This window comes from Ranitomeya imitator, chromosome 4 (genome assembly GCF_032444005.1).
Source record: "Ranitomeya imitator isolate aRanImi1 chromosome 4, aRanImi1.pri, whole genome shotgun sequence".
NCBI lineage: Eukaryota > Metazoa > Chordata > Amphibia > Anura > Dendrobatidae > Ranitomeya > Ranitomeya imitator.
Window position 1 is genome coordinate 577,535,985 of NC_091285.1, and position 21,589 is coordinate 577,557,573.

General features: G+C 42.9%; 1 protein-coding gene across 11 annotated transcripts in view; it reads right to left on the minus strand.

The window, feature by feature from the left end:
* Positions 1-21,589, minus strand: part of MEGF11 (multiple EGF like domains 11) — a 739,878-nt gene that overhangs the window by 613,767 nt on the left and 104,522 nt on the right. For all 11 annotated transcript variants that reach the window (XM_069766385.1, XM_069766388.1, XM_069766379.1 and 8 more), the window contains exon 2: positions 2,916-3,039. In XM_069766385.1, the coding sequence (XP_069622486.1) occupies positions 2,916-3,031 (116 nt within the window). In that variant the 5' untranslated portion in view covers positions 3,032-3,039. The remainder of the gene's footprint in view (positions 1-2,915; positions 3,040-21,589) is intronic.

Below are 21,589 nucleotides of genomic sequence, written 5' to 3' on the forward strand. Positions count from 1 at the left end.
TGAAAGCTTGGATCTGAAGTATATACAGTTTACAATCTTGAACGAATTGCTGCATTTCATGCATTAAAGAAACACTTTTTGTGTAACGCAGGGCAATTGAAATGACACAATCGGTATACAAATGTACATCGATGTAAATCTACATATTATCTGTCATTCTTTTGCTCATTGTTATATAGAGTCTCCCATCAAAGACATTGAAGCTGTATACAAGTGTGCAACAAGCTCGGAAGCCATATACACAGTTTGTTTGTTTTTTAAATATGTCCAGCTACCGAGCTTGATGTACTGGGATGATATGATTTATCGATGAGCCCAAAGTTTCTATGTTGATACCGTCACTACATAGAAGAAAGTTATAGGCATAGAGGCGTAACGGCATAAGCATATAATAGATCTTCTCAGCGTAATCAGTGGAAAATATTCATATATATTCCCTTTCTAATTCTATACGATCAATATAGGCAACTAAAGCTGATCTACATGGTGGAACACAACCCTTATACAGGACACATACAGCAGGGACACCAATATCAGTTTGTGTCTGCACAGCAACATTATTTTTTAAATAAATCAAACAGTTAAAAAAAAATCTCTATATTTTCCATTACTTAATAATCAGACAGCACTTTTGTTCGTGGGACAACCACCTTAATGGGAATATGTCAGCACATTTTTGCTATGTAATCTGACTGCATGATGTAGGGACAGAGACCTGGATTCCGAAAACGTATCAGTTTACTGGGCGCAGCAGGTATGATAGAGCTACAGTTTTGTGTGTGCATCTGGTAGAGCTCATTGATGAGCTGTGTATAGTCCTATCCACACCACAGCTTTCTGTGTACATTGTATAGTGACAGAGAGCTGCTAATTAGTGCTGGGAGTGCCAAGTTGCCCTGTAATGATAATCTCCTGCTGATAAAATGATGATTGTACTTAAACCGCAAAACACAGCTCAGTAAGTGACACATCAATGGAATCAGGGACTCTGCTTCTACATTATGGTGATCTTAGAAAGCAAAAACCTGGCGACAGATTCATTTTAAGTATAAAGGACGTCATTTTAACAATCTCTAGGCTGCTGTGCAGGTAATAAGCATTGTATATAAATGTGCTGTAGTTTTCCTGTCTCATATTACTGATCGATAAATATATTCCTGATTTATTACATTAGAGCTATAGGACTATAAGTAAATTTCAAATTAGATATTCATTGAAATTAAATCAGTTTTCATTTTCCAACTTACAAAAAAAAAACGGCGAACGGAATGTGAATTGTTACAATGGTCATAGCCCATTGTGCCCAGTGTTTACAATGCCGCATTGTGCAGCCTCACACAACATGCCGTTCCGAGATTTCTGTGCATGGAAATATGCTGGCTGCTTTCTGCCCCTATATTATACAAAGGGCAAACTAGGAGAACACACAACTGCACGTTGTAAAAATAACACAAAAAAAAGTCATATTTGTGATTGTTCATGGTTCAACTAAAGTACGGTACCTGATCTTCCGTGCTGGCATGTGCCCCATGTATTTAACTAGACAGAATGGGAGGCATCTGCTCATGTTTTGTTCTTATTTCTGCACAAGATGAAGTTTTACTTGGTGACAAACTGTGTATTAAAAGCAAAGGAAATGTAGCCCCCTACAAGACGGCAGAATAGCGGAGGACATTATGTGCAGAACAGGCAACACATACACCACTGTCAGCATAGCCCTGATTCATCATTGCCTTTGTGCCTGCTTTTTTGTCTCATTTTGTGCCTTTTTTTTTTGCTCGCACCGAATTCATTATTCTATTTGCGCCTCTTAATAAGTGCTCTCCTTTTTTTTTCGAGTTTGGCGATTCCAGATGGTTTCGCCTGATTCATCAATTGCAAGTTTTTAAAAAAGTTGCAAAATTTACATACAACTTGACTCCAGCCCACCCCACCATGCATTTTTGAGTATGCCAGTATTTTGGCACAATTATTGTGACAATTTGTAAAATAGGCCACTTATTAAGCAAAAAAAAAATTAAAAAAATTTGACTTTGTGCCAAATTCACGTATGGCGTGCTCCTTTTTGAAGAATTTGGCGCAAAAATGCTAACTAATACCAAAAGACTAAAAAGAAAAGTGAGCTAAAAAATGTGTAAATGATAAATTGATGCCATAGTGTACGCTCTATTTGTACGGGCGTAAAATATTAATTTTCAGATCACAAATAGTAAAGGGATGGTGGACGAACCAACGGACTTACATTATGTGGTCAATAATGCATGATATATATTGAACGTCTTGTGCGGAATTTGCCGCCAACCTTCAAATACTTTATTCTCCAACATTTTGTGACTATTCTTCTCTTTTATTCAAAACCTTATTTCATAATTCGGTATTAATAAATAGCTCTGGTCACATAATCTCCTTGAAAAGCTAAACATACTCATAAAGGAGATGCCAAGCTTAGAGTAGGACTAGCATTGGGCGGCAGAATCCCCGTAATAATTTATAGAAAGTTTCTAATCAGCTTTGAAATAGCTGAAAACACTGGATCAATCCACTTACCACATCTTCTTACAAGGGAAAGAAAGAACTTATTAATGATTGTGGCCCTAGAGGCATTTAGAAGGTTCAAACATAGCGTAGCATGCCACCAAAACTGTAAAAAAAAAGAAAGTGTACAGCATTTAATCTATATGCTCACAAAGGTAAAATATTAAAGGGATTTTCACATAGAAGTGAGTGGCATGCTGACTCTGGGTTTCGCATCTTTTTGGGCTTCATCCAGGGCACATGTATAGTGCTGAATTATATTCAAACCTTCTGTGTCTATCTGTACCACTTTTATAAATGCAAGTCTCTAATGCTAATCATGAACTTTAAGACAGCATGAGCACATTATTTTGTGTAGATATATTAGTAATTAGCATTACCTTTCCCAGTGGCTGCAGACATTGGGATCCTCTGGATTTAGCAGGACCGCAGTTCCTAGCACTAGACACAAAACGAACACCTTGACAGTCCATCTCACAGCAGCAAAAAGCTTCATTTTGACACCTGGAAGTAAAAAAAAAAAGTAATCAAATAAATGGCCACAAAAAGACTTCCCGAGTGATAAGAAAGAAGGTTGAGCTGCTGCGAACAATAGAAAGCTCACTCCTGTGTTTTTCTATCTTACTTTAAAGGGGTTTCCCTTACCAGAAAGTGCTGCTATGTTATTACCATACTCCATCATATTCTGAACAGTAGGAATCTGACTGCCATGACCCTCACTGCTCCTGTGAATGGAGAGATTGCGGCGCTCGCTTAGTGCTGCAGTAACTTCACGTTTTTACCGGTACAATGGAGCTCATGGTCAGCCGCAGGGAACTGCAACACAACTGTCTTCCACTGGATGAGGAATACTGGAGCAGACTCCTATTTTATGGAGAGTAGTCAGAATTCCACAACTCTGATATCTGTAGCACATTTTACGTTCTGTAACAATAAAATACTTTAAGGGTATGTGCACATGTTGCAGATTTTTTGTTTTTTTTTCGCGTTTTTCCACAATAAAAACGTGATAAAAACGCATACATATGCATCCCATCATTTAGAATGCATTCCGCAATTTTTGTGCACATGATGCATTTTGTTCCACGAAAAAAAAAAAACGCATCGCGGTAAAAAACGCAGCATGTTCAATAATTTTGCAGATTTTTTTGCGGATTTCCCGCTATATTATTGCATTGGGAAATCTCCAGAAAAAAAAACGCAAAAAAAAGGTGCAAAAAAACCGCATGAGGATTTCTTGCGGAAAATGTCCGGTTTTGCTCAGGAAATTTCTGCAAGAAATCCTGACGTGTGCACATAGCCTAAAACAGATGAATTATCCACAGTAAGTTTCTGATATTTCACTACAGAAATATTTAGGTAGATACATACAAAAGGAACTTAAAGTAGACCAGGGTGGAGGGGACAACTGCATAATCCTGAACTAAAATGTTCTATCTGTAAAATGTGTCATTTGCATTGCTCTCTCCTTATACTGGACAAATTCACCTTTTGTGGCCCCTCATTATTTAGAGCTCTAGATGACCAATACCCCCACACTCCTGTAGTTTTAACCCCAAAGTTAGCATCGCCCAGCTATGGCATGCACAAAGATTCATTTAAAGGGAACCTGTCACGTGAAAAAACGCTAGTAACCAGAAGGTTTGGGGTTAATCTGCAAGTCAATAGCGTTTAGATCCTGCCCGGCACCGGCACTAAGACCCCTGCTGCAAAGAGGAAATTAACTTTATTCCTTCTGGTAGTGTTCCGGTTTCAGTCACAGGGGCAGCGCCGGTTAAGTCACTGCTCTGTGTAGAGAGCGCGGTGTCTGTAACTGCGCCTCCGGCACTGACTGACAGCAGGCTTAGTATTAGAGTCAGCGGTCAGTGAGGGGTGCTGTTACAGTCGCCACTCTCTATACACAGAGCGCCACCTCCATGACTGAAATCTGAACAAGTTCAGCAATACCTTTACATGGCCAGTCCATTCCTGCTACTGAGAAATCAGCGTTTAAATTGTATTACAGATCTGTTGCCTCTGTCACTCCAGCTCCATCCTCCGCCTAGTGCCGCCTCCTTCTGCTTTAGGCCGGGGTCACACTTGCGAGTGCAATGCGAGAAACGTGCACGAGTCACCCACATCAATACCAGGCACTGACGCCGGCACTCGGGACCGGAGCGTTCAGCTGCATAGAAATACATGCAGCCACACACTCCAGTCCTGAGTGCCGGCGGCAGTGCCGGGTATTGAGGCGAGAGACTCGTGCGAGTTTCTGGCATTGCACTCGCAAGTGTGACCCCGGCCTTATTGACGGCCTCCATGCTGTATGACTTCAAGCAGAAGAGCCATCAGCCAAGCAGGAGCAGGAGACGCTGGGCGGGGAATAGAGCTGGAGTGACAAATGCTGATTTCTCAGTAGTGGAGGAATGGACAGGCCATGTAAAGGTATTGCTGACCTTGGCGCTTTGATCGGTATAGTGGTCCGCCATTTAGCACTTAGCTGAACCAGCATTCATACTAAATACTGAGATTCTCCAGGAAGGGCTATGCGGGTAAGGACAACGTACAAGCTAGCGACATAGCCCTTGTGCAAGTTACTTTTCTATACAAAATATTGCTTGACCAGAAATCATTTCAGGACACAAACAAATTCTAACCATATACCATAAAACAATAGTAATCCATTTAGAGGTAGAAACAGATAATTCCTCCAGGAATAATAATAACAGATAATGTGACCTAATGAAGCCATCGCACATCATCTAGTGAAATGTGACATTGTACTTGGGTTTAGGCGTTCTCCAGGAGAGCAGGATCCGCACCGCCCTGCACTGTGTCCGGAGGTAAAGACACTGTGGCAGTAACAGCCACATATACATGAATTTACAATAACACTAAAATCAATGGTTGTTACTCTGAAAGGTTCTGCTTATTGGCAAATGCTAACAAGTCATTTTTTCCGAAGCTGAGTGGGCCTCTCCTATCATTTACATATACGCTATTTGCCGAAATTGCCATTTATGTGAAATACACTTAACCCCATATCGACCAGGTGTGCAAGCAAAGACCAGCTTCCTGCCCTTATTGTCATTGCTCCTCCATCGCCGACCTGGCTCATACTGGAAATCAAATAGCTTGGATGGAGAATGTCCTCTGATCCAAGTCCAGTTATATTAGGATCATACATCGTCGACCTTCTTCTACTAATAAGATGTAGAATACGAGACATGTCTTATTTCTCCACCGCCCGGGGCCGTCAAAGTGACTACAGCTAAGTGCTCTTTACAAGCAGGACACAAAAGTCAAGCTTTTCTCTTCATTAGCCGCTTCATGTTCCCATTCACCTGCCCCTAAAACTTTTTTTTCAGTGTGCCTCTGTGGTCTTCAGGGAACACTTGAGCAGGCACACAAAGCTCGGTGGGATATTAAGCATGGTCGGCCTGCTGTGAGTATCTTCTCTGTGTGTAATGGGGGCAGCGGGGACATCAGACATGGCTCCATTGTCGTGTACTATCTTACAAGTTTAATGGATTATGTCCCCTTCGGGCTCAAGGGAGCTGTGTTTACCACTGAGAATTTCTGCACAAATGGATTATTAACTAGAGTGGCATCAATCCTTTGTTTCCCCAAGTTATAAATACAGAATGTCTTCCTATACATTTAGGAGGACTCCCCAGGCAGGCATTTATAAAGAATTTCACCTCAAGTAATAAAAAGGCAGCTACAAAGAAAATAACATTTTCTTATTTCAAAGAAAAATCTCCGTTTCCCCTCCAGAATTACAAAAGTGGAAAAGTAAAGACACGCAGAAATGTCCATACATAGTGCTGGGAGTGATGGCCATATTGCTACCTTCCCAAAGTATTAGTGGCATGTACGAAGCTTCCTATACGGAATAGAAAGCTGTCAGATGAACGATGGTTGGGCCGATCATTAGGCTGACAACAACCTGTCTTGACTCCTCAATACACTAGATCAGAAGTGGGCAATTAATGATAAACCGTGACTATTGTGGACGGCCGAACCAACAGGCTGAAATAAATTCTGCTTAACATATTAATTCTAATTATTTTATATAAATATTAATTGTATTACTTAACCCCTTACCGGCATCGGACGTACTATACCGTCCGATGCCGGCTCCCCTGCTTTGATGCAGGGCTCCGCGGTGAGCCCGCACCAAAGCCGGGACATGTCAGCTGTTTTGAACAGCTGACATGTGCCCGTAATAGGCGCGGGCAGAATCGCGATCTGCCCGCACCTATTAACTAGTTAAATGCCGCTGTCAAACGCAGACAGCGGCATTTAACTACCGCTTCCGGCCGGGCGGCCGGAAATGACGTCATCGCCGACCCCCGTCACATGATCGGGGGTCGGCGATGCTTGTGAATGGTAACCATAGAGGTCCTTGAGACCTCTATGGTTACTGATTGCCCGTCGCTGTGAGCGCCACCCTGTGGTCGGCGCTCACAGCACACGTGCAATTCTGCTACATAGCAGCGATCAGCAGATCGCTGCTATGTAGCAGAGCCGATCGTGCTATGCCTGCTTCTAGCCTCTCATGGAGGCTATTGAAGCATGGCAAAAGTTAAAAAAAAAAGTTTAAAAAAATGTGAAAAAAATAAAAAAAACATAAAAGTTTAAATCACCCCCCTTTCGCCCCAATCAAAATAAATCAATAAAAAAAATATCAAATCTACGCATATTTGGTATCGCCGCGCTCAGAATCGCCCGATCTATCAATTAAAAAAAAGTATTAACCTGATCGCTAAACTGCGTAGCGGGAAAAAAATTCGAAACGCCAGAATTACTTTTTTTGGTCGCCGCGACATTGCATTAAAATGCAATAATGGGCGATCAAAAGAACGTATCTGCACCGAAATGCTATCATTAAAAACGTCATCTCGGCACGCAAAAAATAAGCCCTCAACCGACCCCAGATGATGAAAAATGGAGACGCTACGAGTATCGGAAAATGGCGCAATTTTTTTTTTTTTTTTTTTTTTTTTTTAGCAAAGTTTGGAATTTTTTTTCACCACTTAGATAAAAAATAACCTAGTCATGTTTGGTGTCTATGAACTCGTAATGACCTGGAGAATCATAATGGCAGGTCATTTTCAGCATTTAGTGAACCTAGCAAAAAAGCCAAACAAAAAACAAGTGTGGGATTGCACTTTTTTTGCAATTTCACCGTACTTGGAATTTTTTTCCCGTTTTCTAGTACACGACATGCTAAAACCAATGATGTCGTTCAAAAGTACAACTCGTCCCGCAAAAAATAAGCCCTCACATGGCCAAATTGACGGAAAAATAAAAAAGTTATGGCTCTGGGAAGGAGGGGAGCGAAAAACGAACACGGAAAAACGAAAAATCCCCCGGTCATGAAGGGGTTAATATTGAGCATAATTAAGTATGCTGACATCCCCCTATATACCATTTGAGCGCGCACAGCTCCTTCTATATACCGCAAGAGCCTCCACATAGCCTCACCATATACAGCATGAGCCCCCCATAGCCTCGCTATGTTCAGCATGAGCCCCGAAAAGCCTCCCCATGTCCAGCAAGAGCAGACCATAGCTACCCCATGTCCAGCGGGAGCTTCCCATAGCCTCCCCATGTCCATCAGGAGCTCCCCAATAGCCTCCCCGTGTCCAGCAGGAGACTCCCCATAGCCTCCCCATGTTCAGCAGGAGACCTCCATAGCCTCCCAATGTCCAGCATGAGCCCCCCAAAGCATCATGTCCAGTAAGAGCCCCACATAGCCACCCCATGTCCAGCAGGAGCTTCCCATAGCCTCCCCATGTTCATCAAGAGCCTCCCATAGCTTCCCCATGTCCAGCAGGAGACCCCATAGCCTCCCCATGTCCAGCAAAAGCAGACCATAGCTACCCCATGTCCAGCGGGAGCTTCCCATAGCCTCCCCATGTCCATCAGGAGCTCCCCCATAGCCTCCCTATGTCCATCAGAAGCCCCATATAGCCTTCCTGTGTCCAGCAGGAGGCCCCAATAGCCTCCCTGTGTCCAGCAGGAGACTCCCCATAGCCTCCCCATGTTCAGCAGGAGACCTCCATAGCCTCCTAATGTCCAGCATGAGCCCCCAAAGCCTCATGTCCAGCAAGAGCCCCCAATAGCCTCCCCATGTTCATCAGGAGCCCCCCCCATAGCTTCCCCATGTCCAGCAGGAGACCCCATAGCCTTTCCATGTCCAGCAGGAGACCCCATAGCCTCCCCATGTTCAGCAGGAGACCCGCATAACCTCCCCATGTTCAGCAGTAGACCCCCATAGCTTCCGCATGTCCAAACATTCCATACACATGAAAAAAGACCACCACATACTCCCTCACTCCCGTTCCCCCGGCGCTCTGCTCCTGTCTCCTATGCACGGACTCTCCACAGTGCACAGCTGATGCAATGACGTCATCGTTACAGCTGTTTCATACACTGATTCGTGGAAGAAGGAGCCGGTGGCCCCTCCTCCACTAATGGATTCACCGCAGACAGTGGAGACAGTGGAGACAGTGGGGGAGGGCAGGCCGGGCTGCACTTTGCCCAGGATTGCACTAGATCACTGCGCTCCTGTGTTCTCTATGAGAGTGCCATTGCCAGGCTCTTCTGGAAGTGATTTATCTCACTGATAAGAGGGATTGGCAGTCCGAAATAAGATATGAGAGTTCCTTACTTTCTCCAGAAATCAGCTGTCAGAGAGAGAGTTGAGTTTCCCATAAACATTAGACCGCCATCATATTGGCAGGTTTGGCCAATCTTAGTCTAATGTTTATGGGGCCCTAAAGTGGTTTCCCCACTAACAAAGTACATTTTAATTATTAGATCTTGGATTAAAAATAAATTCCACAATTGGGTGTATAAAAAAAATGTTCCTAAAATAATCTTATAAATATGCTGCTGTGTACTGTGTAATGGCCGTGTCTGACCATACAGGAACATGGTCTGATCATACCACAGCTCCTGGGCAGGCGGGGAGAGATGCAGAATACAGACAAGACAGCAGGGGATCACAGCTGATACTTTTTGTGAGGTAAAACATTTTGCTGCCTGTTTAATGCAGTGTTTTACATCAAAGAAAGAATCATCTGTGATCCTATACTGTCCTGTCTGTATCTTCCCCGCCCAGGAGCTGTGTTATGATCAGACCATGTTCCTGTACGGTCAGACACGGCCATTACACAGGACACAGCAGGGGCACATTTATAAGATTATCTCAGCACAGCAACATTTCATTTAAACACATCCAACTCTGGAAATTATTAATATAACATCTATTGATTAAAGTGTTGCTTAAAATTAACTTTTAAGCATTTAATGGATTTTCAATAAAATATCTCAGAGAAACAAGATATATATATATGTACACACACATCTGCCAGGTTATATAATCATGTGCAATCTCACTGAAGGTAACATATGCTACATTCGCATGCAGATGGTAAAATAGTATAGATGCAAGATAATTCTATTACTAATTCACACAGTTCTTATAAACTGCAAGTCATCAGAAGTTAGGATGGGCAGAATAGAAGTCTAAAAAATAAACCAAAAAGCTTTAAGATGGACCAGAGACCTTGAAAGCTCCTGTTTGTCCATAATGTAGCATGTTACTAAAGGTACCTTCACACATAACGATATTGTTAACGATATCGTTGCTATTTGTGACGTAGCAACGATATCGTTAATGAAATCGTTCTGTGTGACAGCGACCAACGATCAGGCCCCTGCTGGGAGATCGTTGGTCGCTGAATAAAGTCCAGAACTTTATTTCGTCGCTGGACTCCCTGGAGACATCGCTGGATCGGCGTGTGTGACACCGATCCAGCGATGTCTTCACTGGTAACCAGGGTAAACATCGGGTAACTAAGCGCAGGGCCGCGCTTAGTAACCCGATGTTTACCCTGGTTACCATGCTAAAAGTAAAAAAAAACAAACAGTACATACTTACCTACAGCTGTCTGTCCTCCAGCGCTGTGCTCTGCTCTCCTCCTGTACTGTCTGTGAGCCGGAAAGCAGAGCGGTGACGTCACCGCTCTGCTTTCCGGCTCACAGCCAGTACAGGAGGAGAGCAGAGAAGCAGAGCGCAGCGCTGGAGGACAGACAGCTGTAGGTAAGTATCTAGTGTTTTTTTTTTTTTACTTTTAGCATGGTAACCAGAGTAAACATCGGGTTACTAAGCGCGGCCCTGCGCTTAGTTACCCGATGTTTACCCTGGTTACCGGCATCGTTGGTCGCTGGAGAGCGGTCTGTGTGACAGCTCTCCAGCGACCAAACAGCGACGCTGCAGCGATCCGAATCGTTGTCGGTATCGCTGCAGCGTCGCTTAATGTGAAGGGGCCTTTAGAGAAAGAAGTGCCCATCTAGCCTGGATGATCCACTGGGGCACACAAAGACCGGAAAGGATGTCTAATTCCTGAATGATAGGGGTCAATGAGTTTCTGTAACCATATACAAAAATATTTAGAATTGAGAGTCCTTAGTGGTTGATACCTTTTAATGGCTAACTGAAAAGATGGTAACAAATTGCAAACTTTCAAGACTACACAGGTCTCTTCATCAGGCGAAGGCTAAAAGAAATTCTGAAGAGACCTGTGTAGTCTTGAAAGCTTGCAATTTGTTACCATCTTTTCAGTTAGCCATTACAAGGTATCAACCACTGAGGACTCTCAATTCTAAATATTTTTCTATCTACTGGCTAACACGGTACCAAGATATATATATCTTTCCTGTAACCATATAGTGAGGTGTAAACCCTGGTAGAGAGCATTGTATATGTGTGCCTCCAAGTGCAATAAAACTTTCCTAACTATTTTAATCTCGCTTCATGTCTGTTCTTCTTCTACAATTTCTGCGTTTTTAGACTGACACACATTTAGTTATTTTTTCTCGCAGTTGAGGGTTTTTAGATGTTTTAATATGATGTTTTTATGGTCTCTGAAGAAGAATTATAAACATTTCATACGTTTTTCAACTTTTATTCACAAATACATCGTTTATTAAATCACTCAAAATTTTGTGTTGATCCTTATTTTCTAGGGTCACATTGCGTTAGTGCAATCCGTTTAGCGCTAGCGCTAGCGGATTGCGCTAACGCAATGTTTTCTATGGGGCTGCGGTCGGGGTCGCGGTAGCGGGGAACGGACCGCGGGCGCACCTCGGACGCTGCAAGCAGCGTCCGCGGCGCGCCAGGAATCACCAGCGCGTCGCTAGCGCGTGCCGAACATGGCACGCGCTAGTGAAGCGCGTTCCCATTGCCTTCAATGGGCGCGTTAACGGCCGCGTTGCACGGCGTTAATTTCGCCGTGCAACGCTGTCCGTTTAACGCGGTCCCATAATGCAATGGGAACCCATTCTGCTCCTCGTCCTGGCAGCTGGATATAAGCTTCTGGGCCAAATCCTGACTGATGCCATTCTTGCCTAATAACGTACTTGGAGTGGTATATATTGTTTGTCCATCCGCTTTTTGAGGATTGACAACAGGTTCACAATGGGATTGAGATATAGGGAGTTTCCTGGCCACAGACCCAAAATGTCAATGTTTTGTTGACCGATTCATTTACTTACCACTTCTGCCTTGTGACATGGTGCTCTATCATGCTGGACAATAGCATTGTTCATCACTAAACTGCCTCGGGATCGTTAGGAGAAGTTGCTCTATTAGGCTAGGTTCACACTAGCGTTGCGCCGCCCTGCGTCGGCGACGCAACGCGCGACGCACGTAAAAACGCGCGCAAACGCGCGCAAAAACGCGCGCGTTTTGCGACGCGTGCGTCGTTTTTGACGAAAATCGGACGCACAGAAAATGCTAAAATGTAGCGTTTTCTTGCGTCCGACGCTAGCGTCGGAAACGACGCACGTGGCAAAAACGCCACCAAAACAACGCACGCGTCCCCTATGTTAAACATAGGGGCGCGTCGCCGCTGCGTCGCCGCTGCGTCGCCGGCGCAACAGCGACGCACATTGGCGGAACGCCAATGTGAACGTAGCCTTAGACACTATTATTTATCCATCCAAAATTGTGAGGAGCCCACACCATGAATGAATGGTCTCCACACCTGAATGGTCTCAGGATGTGTTACTGTTGGAATGACACAGGACTCATGGTAGCACTCATCTTTTCCTCTCCAGTCAATTATTCTTTCAAGTATCCCAAACAATCTCAAGAGGCTATCATCAGAGAAGGTAACTTTTCTGGAAGTACAGGGACTGGACTACAAAGGACTGGGGTGGAGGTATTTTCTGTGATGAAGCCCCCTTCAAGCTGTGTGGACCACTTGGAAGAATGACTAGAAGAGAAAGGCTATGGGCAAACGTCAGGATTTCTGGCAGAAATTTTCCTGACAAAAACCTGACATTTCTGCCAGAAATCCGCATGCGTTTTTTTCGCGTTTTTTGTGCGTTTTTGATGCGTTTTTTCTTGCGTTTTTTTCCAAATGCATAGAATAGTGGAAAAACGCGAAAAAACCACAAAATTAACGAACATGCTGCTTTTTTTTTACCGCGGTGCGTTTTTTTTCGCGGAAAAAAAACGCATCATGTGCACAAAAATTGCAGAATGCATTCTAAATGATAGGATGCATATGTCTGCAGTTTCTAATGCGGTTTTATCGCGTTTTTATCGCGAAAAAAAGCTAAAAAAAAACCACAAAAAAACCTGAACGTGTGCTCATACCCAAAAGGTTAGTCTACAGTGATTGTGGGTGACAAGTCGATCTTCTCAGTAACATTCAGCTCTGATTGTCACTCGACTACATTGCTATATAATGATTCAGTCATTTGAGTCCCTTTGTTTAAGGCTGCCGTCACACTAGCAGTATTTGGTCAGTATTTTACCTCAGTATTTGTAAGCCAAAACCAGGAGTGGGTGATAAATACAGAAGTGGTGCATATGTTTCTATTATACTTTTCCTCTAATTGTTCCACTCCTGGTTTTGGCTTACAAATACTGATGTAAAATACTGACCAAATACTGATAGTGTGACGGCAGCCTGACAAACAGTGGGGAGAAATGATTAGAAAGTCTGAAGACGCCATAATAATTTACTGGGAAAGATCAAGTTCTTTAAAGTGATTCTCCAGGAATAGAAAAAAAAATAATTAAAAGAAATGTCATGAAAAGTAAACTCCTAAATAATGTACCTAGGCCAGTTATGTCCACAAATTGGCTGGCATTTACATGCACTAGACTGATCCGTAAAGCGGACCAACATAGTGCTTGCTGCATTTTTTTTCTATACAGACCATTGTTCTGGGTGCATGTCCTCTTCACATAATAGGCTTGTCTGAAGGTTCCCTATCCACCTGATTTATGACCCACTACTTGGACACACTTCACACCTTCACCAGACTGACTCAAGATAACTGAACTCTTAAGGCCCCGTCACACATAGCGACGCTTAAGCGATCCCGACAACGATACGACCTGTCAGGGATCGTTGCTGCGTCGCTATGTGGTCGCTGGTGAGATGTCACACAGTGCGATCTCCCCAACGACGCAGCAGCGATGCGGCGAACTGTAGCGACCTGTACAACGATGCTATTTCATGACGATTCAATGGGACGTCCTGTCAGCGAGGTCGTTGGTAAGGTGTCAAACACAGCGATGTGTGCTACCCAGCGGGACCTCAACGATCAAAAAAAGGTCCAGGCCATTCCGACACGACCAGCGATCTCACAGCAGGGGCCTGGTCGCTGCTACGTGTCACACATAGCGAGATCGCTACTGAGGTCGCTGTTGCGTCACAAAACTTGTGACTCAGCAGCGATCTCGCTAGCGACCTCGCTATGTGTGACGGGGGCTTAACCAGTCATTGCCTCTATTACACCCCCATCTGTAACAAAAAACCCAGTTTTATTACTTTGGCTTATCTTTGGGATTCATCACCCCATTCAGACCACATACAAATGACTTCCTTAAAGGGAACCTGTCACCTGAATTTGGCGGGACAGGTTTGCGGTCATATGGGCGGGGTTTTCGGGTGTTTGATTCACCCTTTCCTTACCCGCTGGCTGCATGCTGGCCGCAATATTGGATTGAAGTTTATTCTCTGTCCTCCATAGTACACGCCTGTGCAAGGCAAGATTGCCTTGTGCAGGCGAGTACTACGGAGGACACAGCATGAACTTCAATCCAATATTGCAGCCAGCATGCAGCCAGCAGGTAAGGAAAGGGTGAATCAAACACCCGAAAACCCCGCCCATATGACCGCAAACCTGTCCCGCCAAATTCAGGTGACAGGTTCCCTTTAAAATGTTGTGCTCTTATCTTGGTCATTTATTGGTAAAGTTACCTGATGAAGTTGTAAGTTTGAAAATATAATTTTTCTGGTTAGTCAATAAAGGTATCACTCCTTGAATAATTTTTGGCACAAAAGTATTTACATATAATATATCTAATCAAAGAATTTAGCATCTTTCTCTACTTATGAGCCACTTCTTCCCTTTCTCATACCTCCTGAACTCATCATCCCCTCTGGATTAAAACAGCTCTAATATGTCTTGGTCAAGACTAAATAGACTACCAGCCCAGAGAGGTATCAGGTTACACCTTTAACACTAGGACTACTGGACTCGTGACCCCGCCTAGAACTACTGAAAGGAGTCATTTTGACTCCTTGCTTGTTTTCGTTTATTTTTAGAGTTTCATTTGTGGTTATTTATTAATAATTATATTTTTTGTAATGTATTATTATTATGAGATCCAACAGTAATGCTTTTGATTGTTTTTTTTCTGCTTTTCTTATTTTTCTACAGAAAATAACAATAATTATAATAGACGTTTTTCAAACATTTTTTTTTTATTCAAGTGCACACATATAAACAACAACTGAAGAACAAAAAGCAGAGAAAATGTAGGTGGAGGAGCATAAAAATGAAAATATGGCGCAGAATTCACCTTCTAAACATTTGGTGTTTCGCATTTTAGGCATTGCCTTTGATTTATGGCAGTACATTGCCCAAACAAAGACTTACCACAAGTCTTACAATTCCCGACAGATCTATTTTTCTTGCACTTTTCTTTGATCTGGCAAAATTTTGTTTGAACCATCACTTCTGAACATGTAGAAACTTGGGACGTGGAACCCTTTTCCCAATCTGTGACATAAGGACCACTCAACTCTCTCACAAGCGTTTGCAAAAATGCCTTGCGTGACATTTTTTGGTGGGTAATCTCCTTGAATATTATACATGCATTTATACCCGCAAAGTCTAAGGCATTTTCAAATGCATGAACAGGCCATCTCCTTGTGGATGTTCGTGTGGTATATTTTCGTGCCATCTGATCCACTACATCTACTCCATATTTTGTTTCATTGTAAAACTTTACCGTTTCTGGAGTTTTTTTAGCGGAATCAGACGCAACAACAACATCTGGATGGACGGAACTCAAAATGACAACATTTTTGTTGGGCTTTCCTTGATATACTGTAAGTGTAAAATTGTCTTCATTTCTAAACACTTTAGTGTTGTACAATTCCTCTTTCATGGATTTTATTTCTTTAGGCACTTCTCGCCTTATCTTATTCAGTGTTCCCACGATGGTTGTTCCTTTGCTTTTTAGCTGTTTAGCTAATTTTAATGAAGTAAAATAATTATCGGTTGTAACATTGCGACCTTTTTTCAAAAACGGGTCCAATAACTTCATTACCACATGGTCAGCTAAACGGTCCTCAGCACGGCGTGTGTCATCTTTGCCTAGATAAGGGAAGCCATTTGCCAGATATTTGCTCTCCTTATCAACAGCTAGCCAATATTTGTGGCCATATTTATCTGGTTTGGAAGGCATGTACTGCGTGAATGGACACCTAGTTTTGCTTGGGAAAAGTTGCTCATCCACCGTTATGTATGGGCCAGGTTTGTAACACGCAATACAATTTTCAATAAACCTGTCCCACACAGTAGAAAATAGAGCAAACTTGTCCGTTTGCAGTCTTTCCGATCGAGTAGATTTCTCATCAAATCTGAGAAACCTCATAATTTCAACAAAGCGGTCCCTAGACATTGTCGCTTTGCAAAACGGTATTCCCCAGTCATTACACCAAATACTGCTAATCGAGTGACGGTTTGTGCCAGATATTCCACGAGCATAGAATATCGCAATGAATGCATCTAGCTCCTCATCAGATAGAGTAAACTGTAAATTATTGTTCCTGCATGCTTCTGCAAGCGTACAGTTCTTTATATGTGTCAATATATATGAATCAAAAAATAAACGCCATGCGCTCAAAGGACTATCGATAATAATATTTCTTCTGGCGTATCCTGTAGGGCCAGGTGCTTCTCGAAGAAAATTTTGGCTGTCACGCCTACCAGGCAAGTGTTGTCCAATTTCAACAGGTTTCCATTGAATACCATCCGCTGAAACTAGTATTCCTTCAGATTCGCCTTCTCTGGTGTTTGTTGTTGCATTACCTTCGCCGCCATCGTTATCTGTTGTTCTTTCATTTCTGGGACGTTTTGCTGATTTTTTCTGTCCATGACCAGGAGGATGGTCACGAGGCAACATAACTGCATGAGCCCGATCCCCAGTTGATGTGCTTGGAATATCTGGAAAAAAGTTGATGAATATTTAGAATTTTTGTTTTGTAAGGGTCCGTGCACACTGGCTGGATTAGCGGCGGAATATCCGACCGGATATTCTCACCACAATCCGGCCCATACCTGCCCGCTCAGGTACAGAGCGGAGTTTCATAGCTGCAGCTCCGCTCCGAACCCCGGGCTGGAGCCGCTGTCTGGGACGGAGCCGTGCTCGCGCGTAAGCAAGCGCTGCTCTGTCCCTGACAGCGGCTCCAGCCCGGGGTTCGGAGCGGAGCTTCAGGCATGAGCGGGCAGGTACGGCCTGTATTGCGGCAAGAATATCCAGATGGCTATTCAGCCAGAATTCTGCTAGTGTGCACAGGCCCTAACTCAGTGTGTGGAAGAACAAATAAATACACATAACTACTTACCTTCTGGATTTGTTCCTTCTGAGTCTTCAGATTCACTTGATATGTTCTGAGGAATGAAATCTTCATCACTGTCAGAATCAAATACATGTTCCTGCAATTCGGATTCCAATTCATCCTCCGGTATGGATTGCAAAGTAGCCAGAATATCCTGAGGCTTTATCAAACGTCTTCTCTCCATATTCCTCACAAATTCCATAATTCTATATAGTTCCCTGCTGAAAAATAGAAATGAAATGAAAACTAAAAGAAATAATAACTGTTCTGCCACCTTCAAAAGTAGGTGGGCTGAATCAGTTGACAGACAGCTAAACTATTTCATAACAATTCATACCTGTATGAGTCTTCAGAGCTCGTATGTCTGCGTCTGTTCTCTTTGTCTCTTCAGCTGAACTGAAAGTTAGGGTACCGTCACACAGTGAAATTTTGATCGCTACGACGGCACGATTCGTGACGTTCGAGCGATATATCTGTGACGTTCGAGCGATATCGCAATGTCTGACACGCTCCTGCGATCAGGGACCCCGCTGAGAATCGTACGTCGTAGCAGATCGTTTGAAACTTTCTTTCGTCGTCTAGTGTCCCGCTGTGGCGGCATGATTGCATGGTGTAACATATATCGTATACGATGTGCGCATAGTAACCAACGGCTTCTACATCGCACATACGTCATGAAATTATCGCTCCAGCGTCGTAGATTGCAAAGTGTGACATCAGTCTACGACGCTGGAGCGATATTGTTACGACGCTGGAGCGTCACGGATCGTACCGTCGTAGCGATGAAAATTGCACTGTGTGACGGTACCCTAAAGTTACTGTCCAGAATACTGTCTCCTGCTAGGACCTTAGAAAAACACCACCCTTCATTAGCATAAGATAAGAGCCTAGAGTAAACAAGCTATTTTGTTCAGCATTACACAGTAATACAAGCAGGTAAAACACAAGGAAAATGTGAAAAGTTGACATGTAAATTGAACTACATCTATATGAACATCAGGGTAAATAAGACAGAGTGAAAAAATTATGCACAAAACTTTATAACAACATTTAGTGACAAAAGGACCTCAAAATATAGTAGGGAGTCAAAATGACTCCCTTCAGTAGTTCTTGGTAAATTTTGAAAAAAACGCGCAAATTTTTTACCAAAATTATTTATTCTCACAAAATCTTTTTTCACATCATATTTGAGGAAAAGTCACCGAGTTTCAAGCCGGAATTCTGAAAAATGTAGTCACAGAAGAGAAATAAAAAATGAAAGGAGTCAAAATGACTCCATCAGTAGTTCTAGTGTTAACTATATTCTAAGGATTAGCGAGCAGGAGGAAGAGTGAGGAGCAGAGTGAGAAAACAGACCTGGGGAAACACTGAAAGATGTTGCTGAGCTTTTTAGCAACTGTTGTATCTCCCCCAAACCTGGATATACATCTACACAGCTCAGTACTTTTGGATTATTTCATCAATGCTGGTGACTCCCTCCTTATGCTACCGTAGGAATGAAGTGCAGCAATCCCTCATCATAGCAGCTACGCTTTATCCACCAACTCAGACTCAACTGTAAATTTAGAGACAGAGCCTGCAGAGGGGAAAACTGGTGAAAGTTAAAGGGAACCTGTCACCCCCAAAAATCAAAGGTGAGCTAAGCCCACCAGCATCAGGGGCTTATCTACAGCATTCTGTAATGCTGTAGATAAGCCCCCGATGTATCCTGATAGATGAAAAAAAGAGGTTAGATTATACTCACCCAGGGGCGGTCCCAGTCCGGTTCTAGTCCGATGGGCATCGCAGTCCGGGGCCTCCCATCTTCTTACGATGACGTCCTCTTCTTGTCTTCACGCTGCGGCTCCAGCGCAGGCGTACTTTGTCTGCCCTGTTGAGGGCAGAGCAAAGTACTGCAGTGCGCAGGCGCTGGGCCTCTCTGACCTTTCCGGCACCTGCGCACTGCAGTACTTTGCTCTGCCCTCAACAGGGAAGACAAAGTACGCCTGTGCCGGAGCCGCAGCGTGAAGACAAGAAGAGGGTGTCATCGTAAGAAGATGGGAGGCCCCGGACCGGACCGCGACACCCATCAGAACAGACCGCAGCGGGACCGCCCCTGGGTGAGTATTTTCTAACCTCTTTTTCTCATCTTTCAGGATACATTGGGGGTTTATCTACAGCATTACAGAATGCTGTAGATAAGCCCCTGATGCTGGTGGGCTTAGATCACCTTCGATTTTGGGGGTGACAGGTTCCCTTTAAGTAAAGCATCTAAGTAATATAATGGTCAGAGATTATGTTCAGCCTCCTGTGAATACAAACAGCTTATTCTGAATACATACCGTAGTTATTTTTCATACTTAGGAGCTCATTTGTAGTATCTGGCAGCTGCCATTAAACAGTGTAGGGTGTTATGAAGTCTTGCTTCACATGATATTTACAACCAGCCACTGCTGGAGGTAATAACAGAGGTCAGTGTTAGGTATATTGCATAACTCCTATAACTGTCTCCTTTCCCTTATGTTGTCATTGGGGTTCATGTGGAAATGAAGCATCTGAGTCTTTAAAGTGATGATGAACAGAGTGGAAGGGGCTAAGTTGAAGGGAAAGTGACAGTTTCCTGGTGGTGAGGCAGATAAGGCCTGACATGCATAGAGAAAGGATCTAAGGTCAAATGTGAGCAGTGCTGCATTATTGGTGTCCCTAAGTGAGAGGAGATGAAAAGAACGAGATGGTGAGATCCGGAGCAGAAATGGCTGAGACAGAGTGATTTTCTGGAGACGGATCCAGGTGTCCCTAAGTGAGAGGAGACCGAAAGAAAGAGATGACGATATCCATAAAAGAAGTGACTGAGAGACAGAGTGATTTTCTGAAGACGGGTCCTGGGTCAAAACGCCTAGCAGAAAGTCCTGGAGTTTATAAACTGTTCCCTGTGGATTTTTCTCTCATCTGAACGGCATGCTCACACAAGTGTATAAAAAAGTTGTCTCATTCCAGGAGAGTAAGACGATTGTTTTTTCTACTTGTCTCATCCATGCGCTATCCATGTTCAATCTGCAGCTATTAATCATTTACAGGACCATTTACAGTTCCCTAAGCTACAGAATTGTAAGGCATCCGTAAAAATCGGATGTCTTACTGATGGTTTCTATGACGTGCAATTTTTTTTTACCATACCAAATACAGCAGAGGAAAAAATACACAGATCTGCACTGCCTCATTGATGAACATTGATCCAGGCGCATTCCAATGTTTTTACCGGATTGCACTCGCCTGAGTTATATGCAAGTGTGAAGTAACCCTAACAGTCATGAATAAGTCTGCAGACCTCAATTCCAACCAAGTACCGTACTTTCACATTCTCTAAAAAGCAAGGAAGATACAGAGTGATGATCCACTATAGTGAAGATCTGCTAAACCAGAGTTATTCAGTGCAAGTCTTTATTTGTATTCATAAGATCTTAATTTCAAATAGCAATTCAGAAAACCTCTTAACTCCAACTCGAGTTTCACCTTTCTGGCTGCTTCTAGAGTCTGGTTATTTAAAGACATAATCTTTATTTTATGCTAACCACCCTCATATGGGTCAGCAATAGTGATTAAAAAAATGAAAGAAACACAGACCCTTCCCCTCACAACCACATACCCAGACTCAATCTGTCCGAAATACCCTGATAAATAATCACAATAAGGCCATATTCACACATTCAGTATGTGATCATTATTTTACATCAGTATTTGTAAGAACACCTGTATTCACAATCCACATAATGGGGCTTATATGCACAATTTATTTATTGTGAAACAACAAATATATAATAAATAGAAGCCAATAAAATCACAAAATCTTTGTTAATGATATATTAAAACACATAATAAAAATATATTTAAACAGAAACAATAGAACACAACAAGTAATGAAAAAATTGCATCCTAGCAATAGTAGAACCATAGTGTAAACCTTGCTGTGCCAATCCAAAAATGAAGCCACAAGGGTAAATCTATTGCACTTAGATAATAAACATAATAAAATCAAGGTAGTAGTGTACTGTAAATGATTATAATATTAACTAGATGGTGGCCCGATTCTAACGCATTGGGTATTCTAGAATATGTAATTATGTATGTATATAGCAGCCACATAGTAT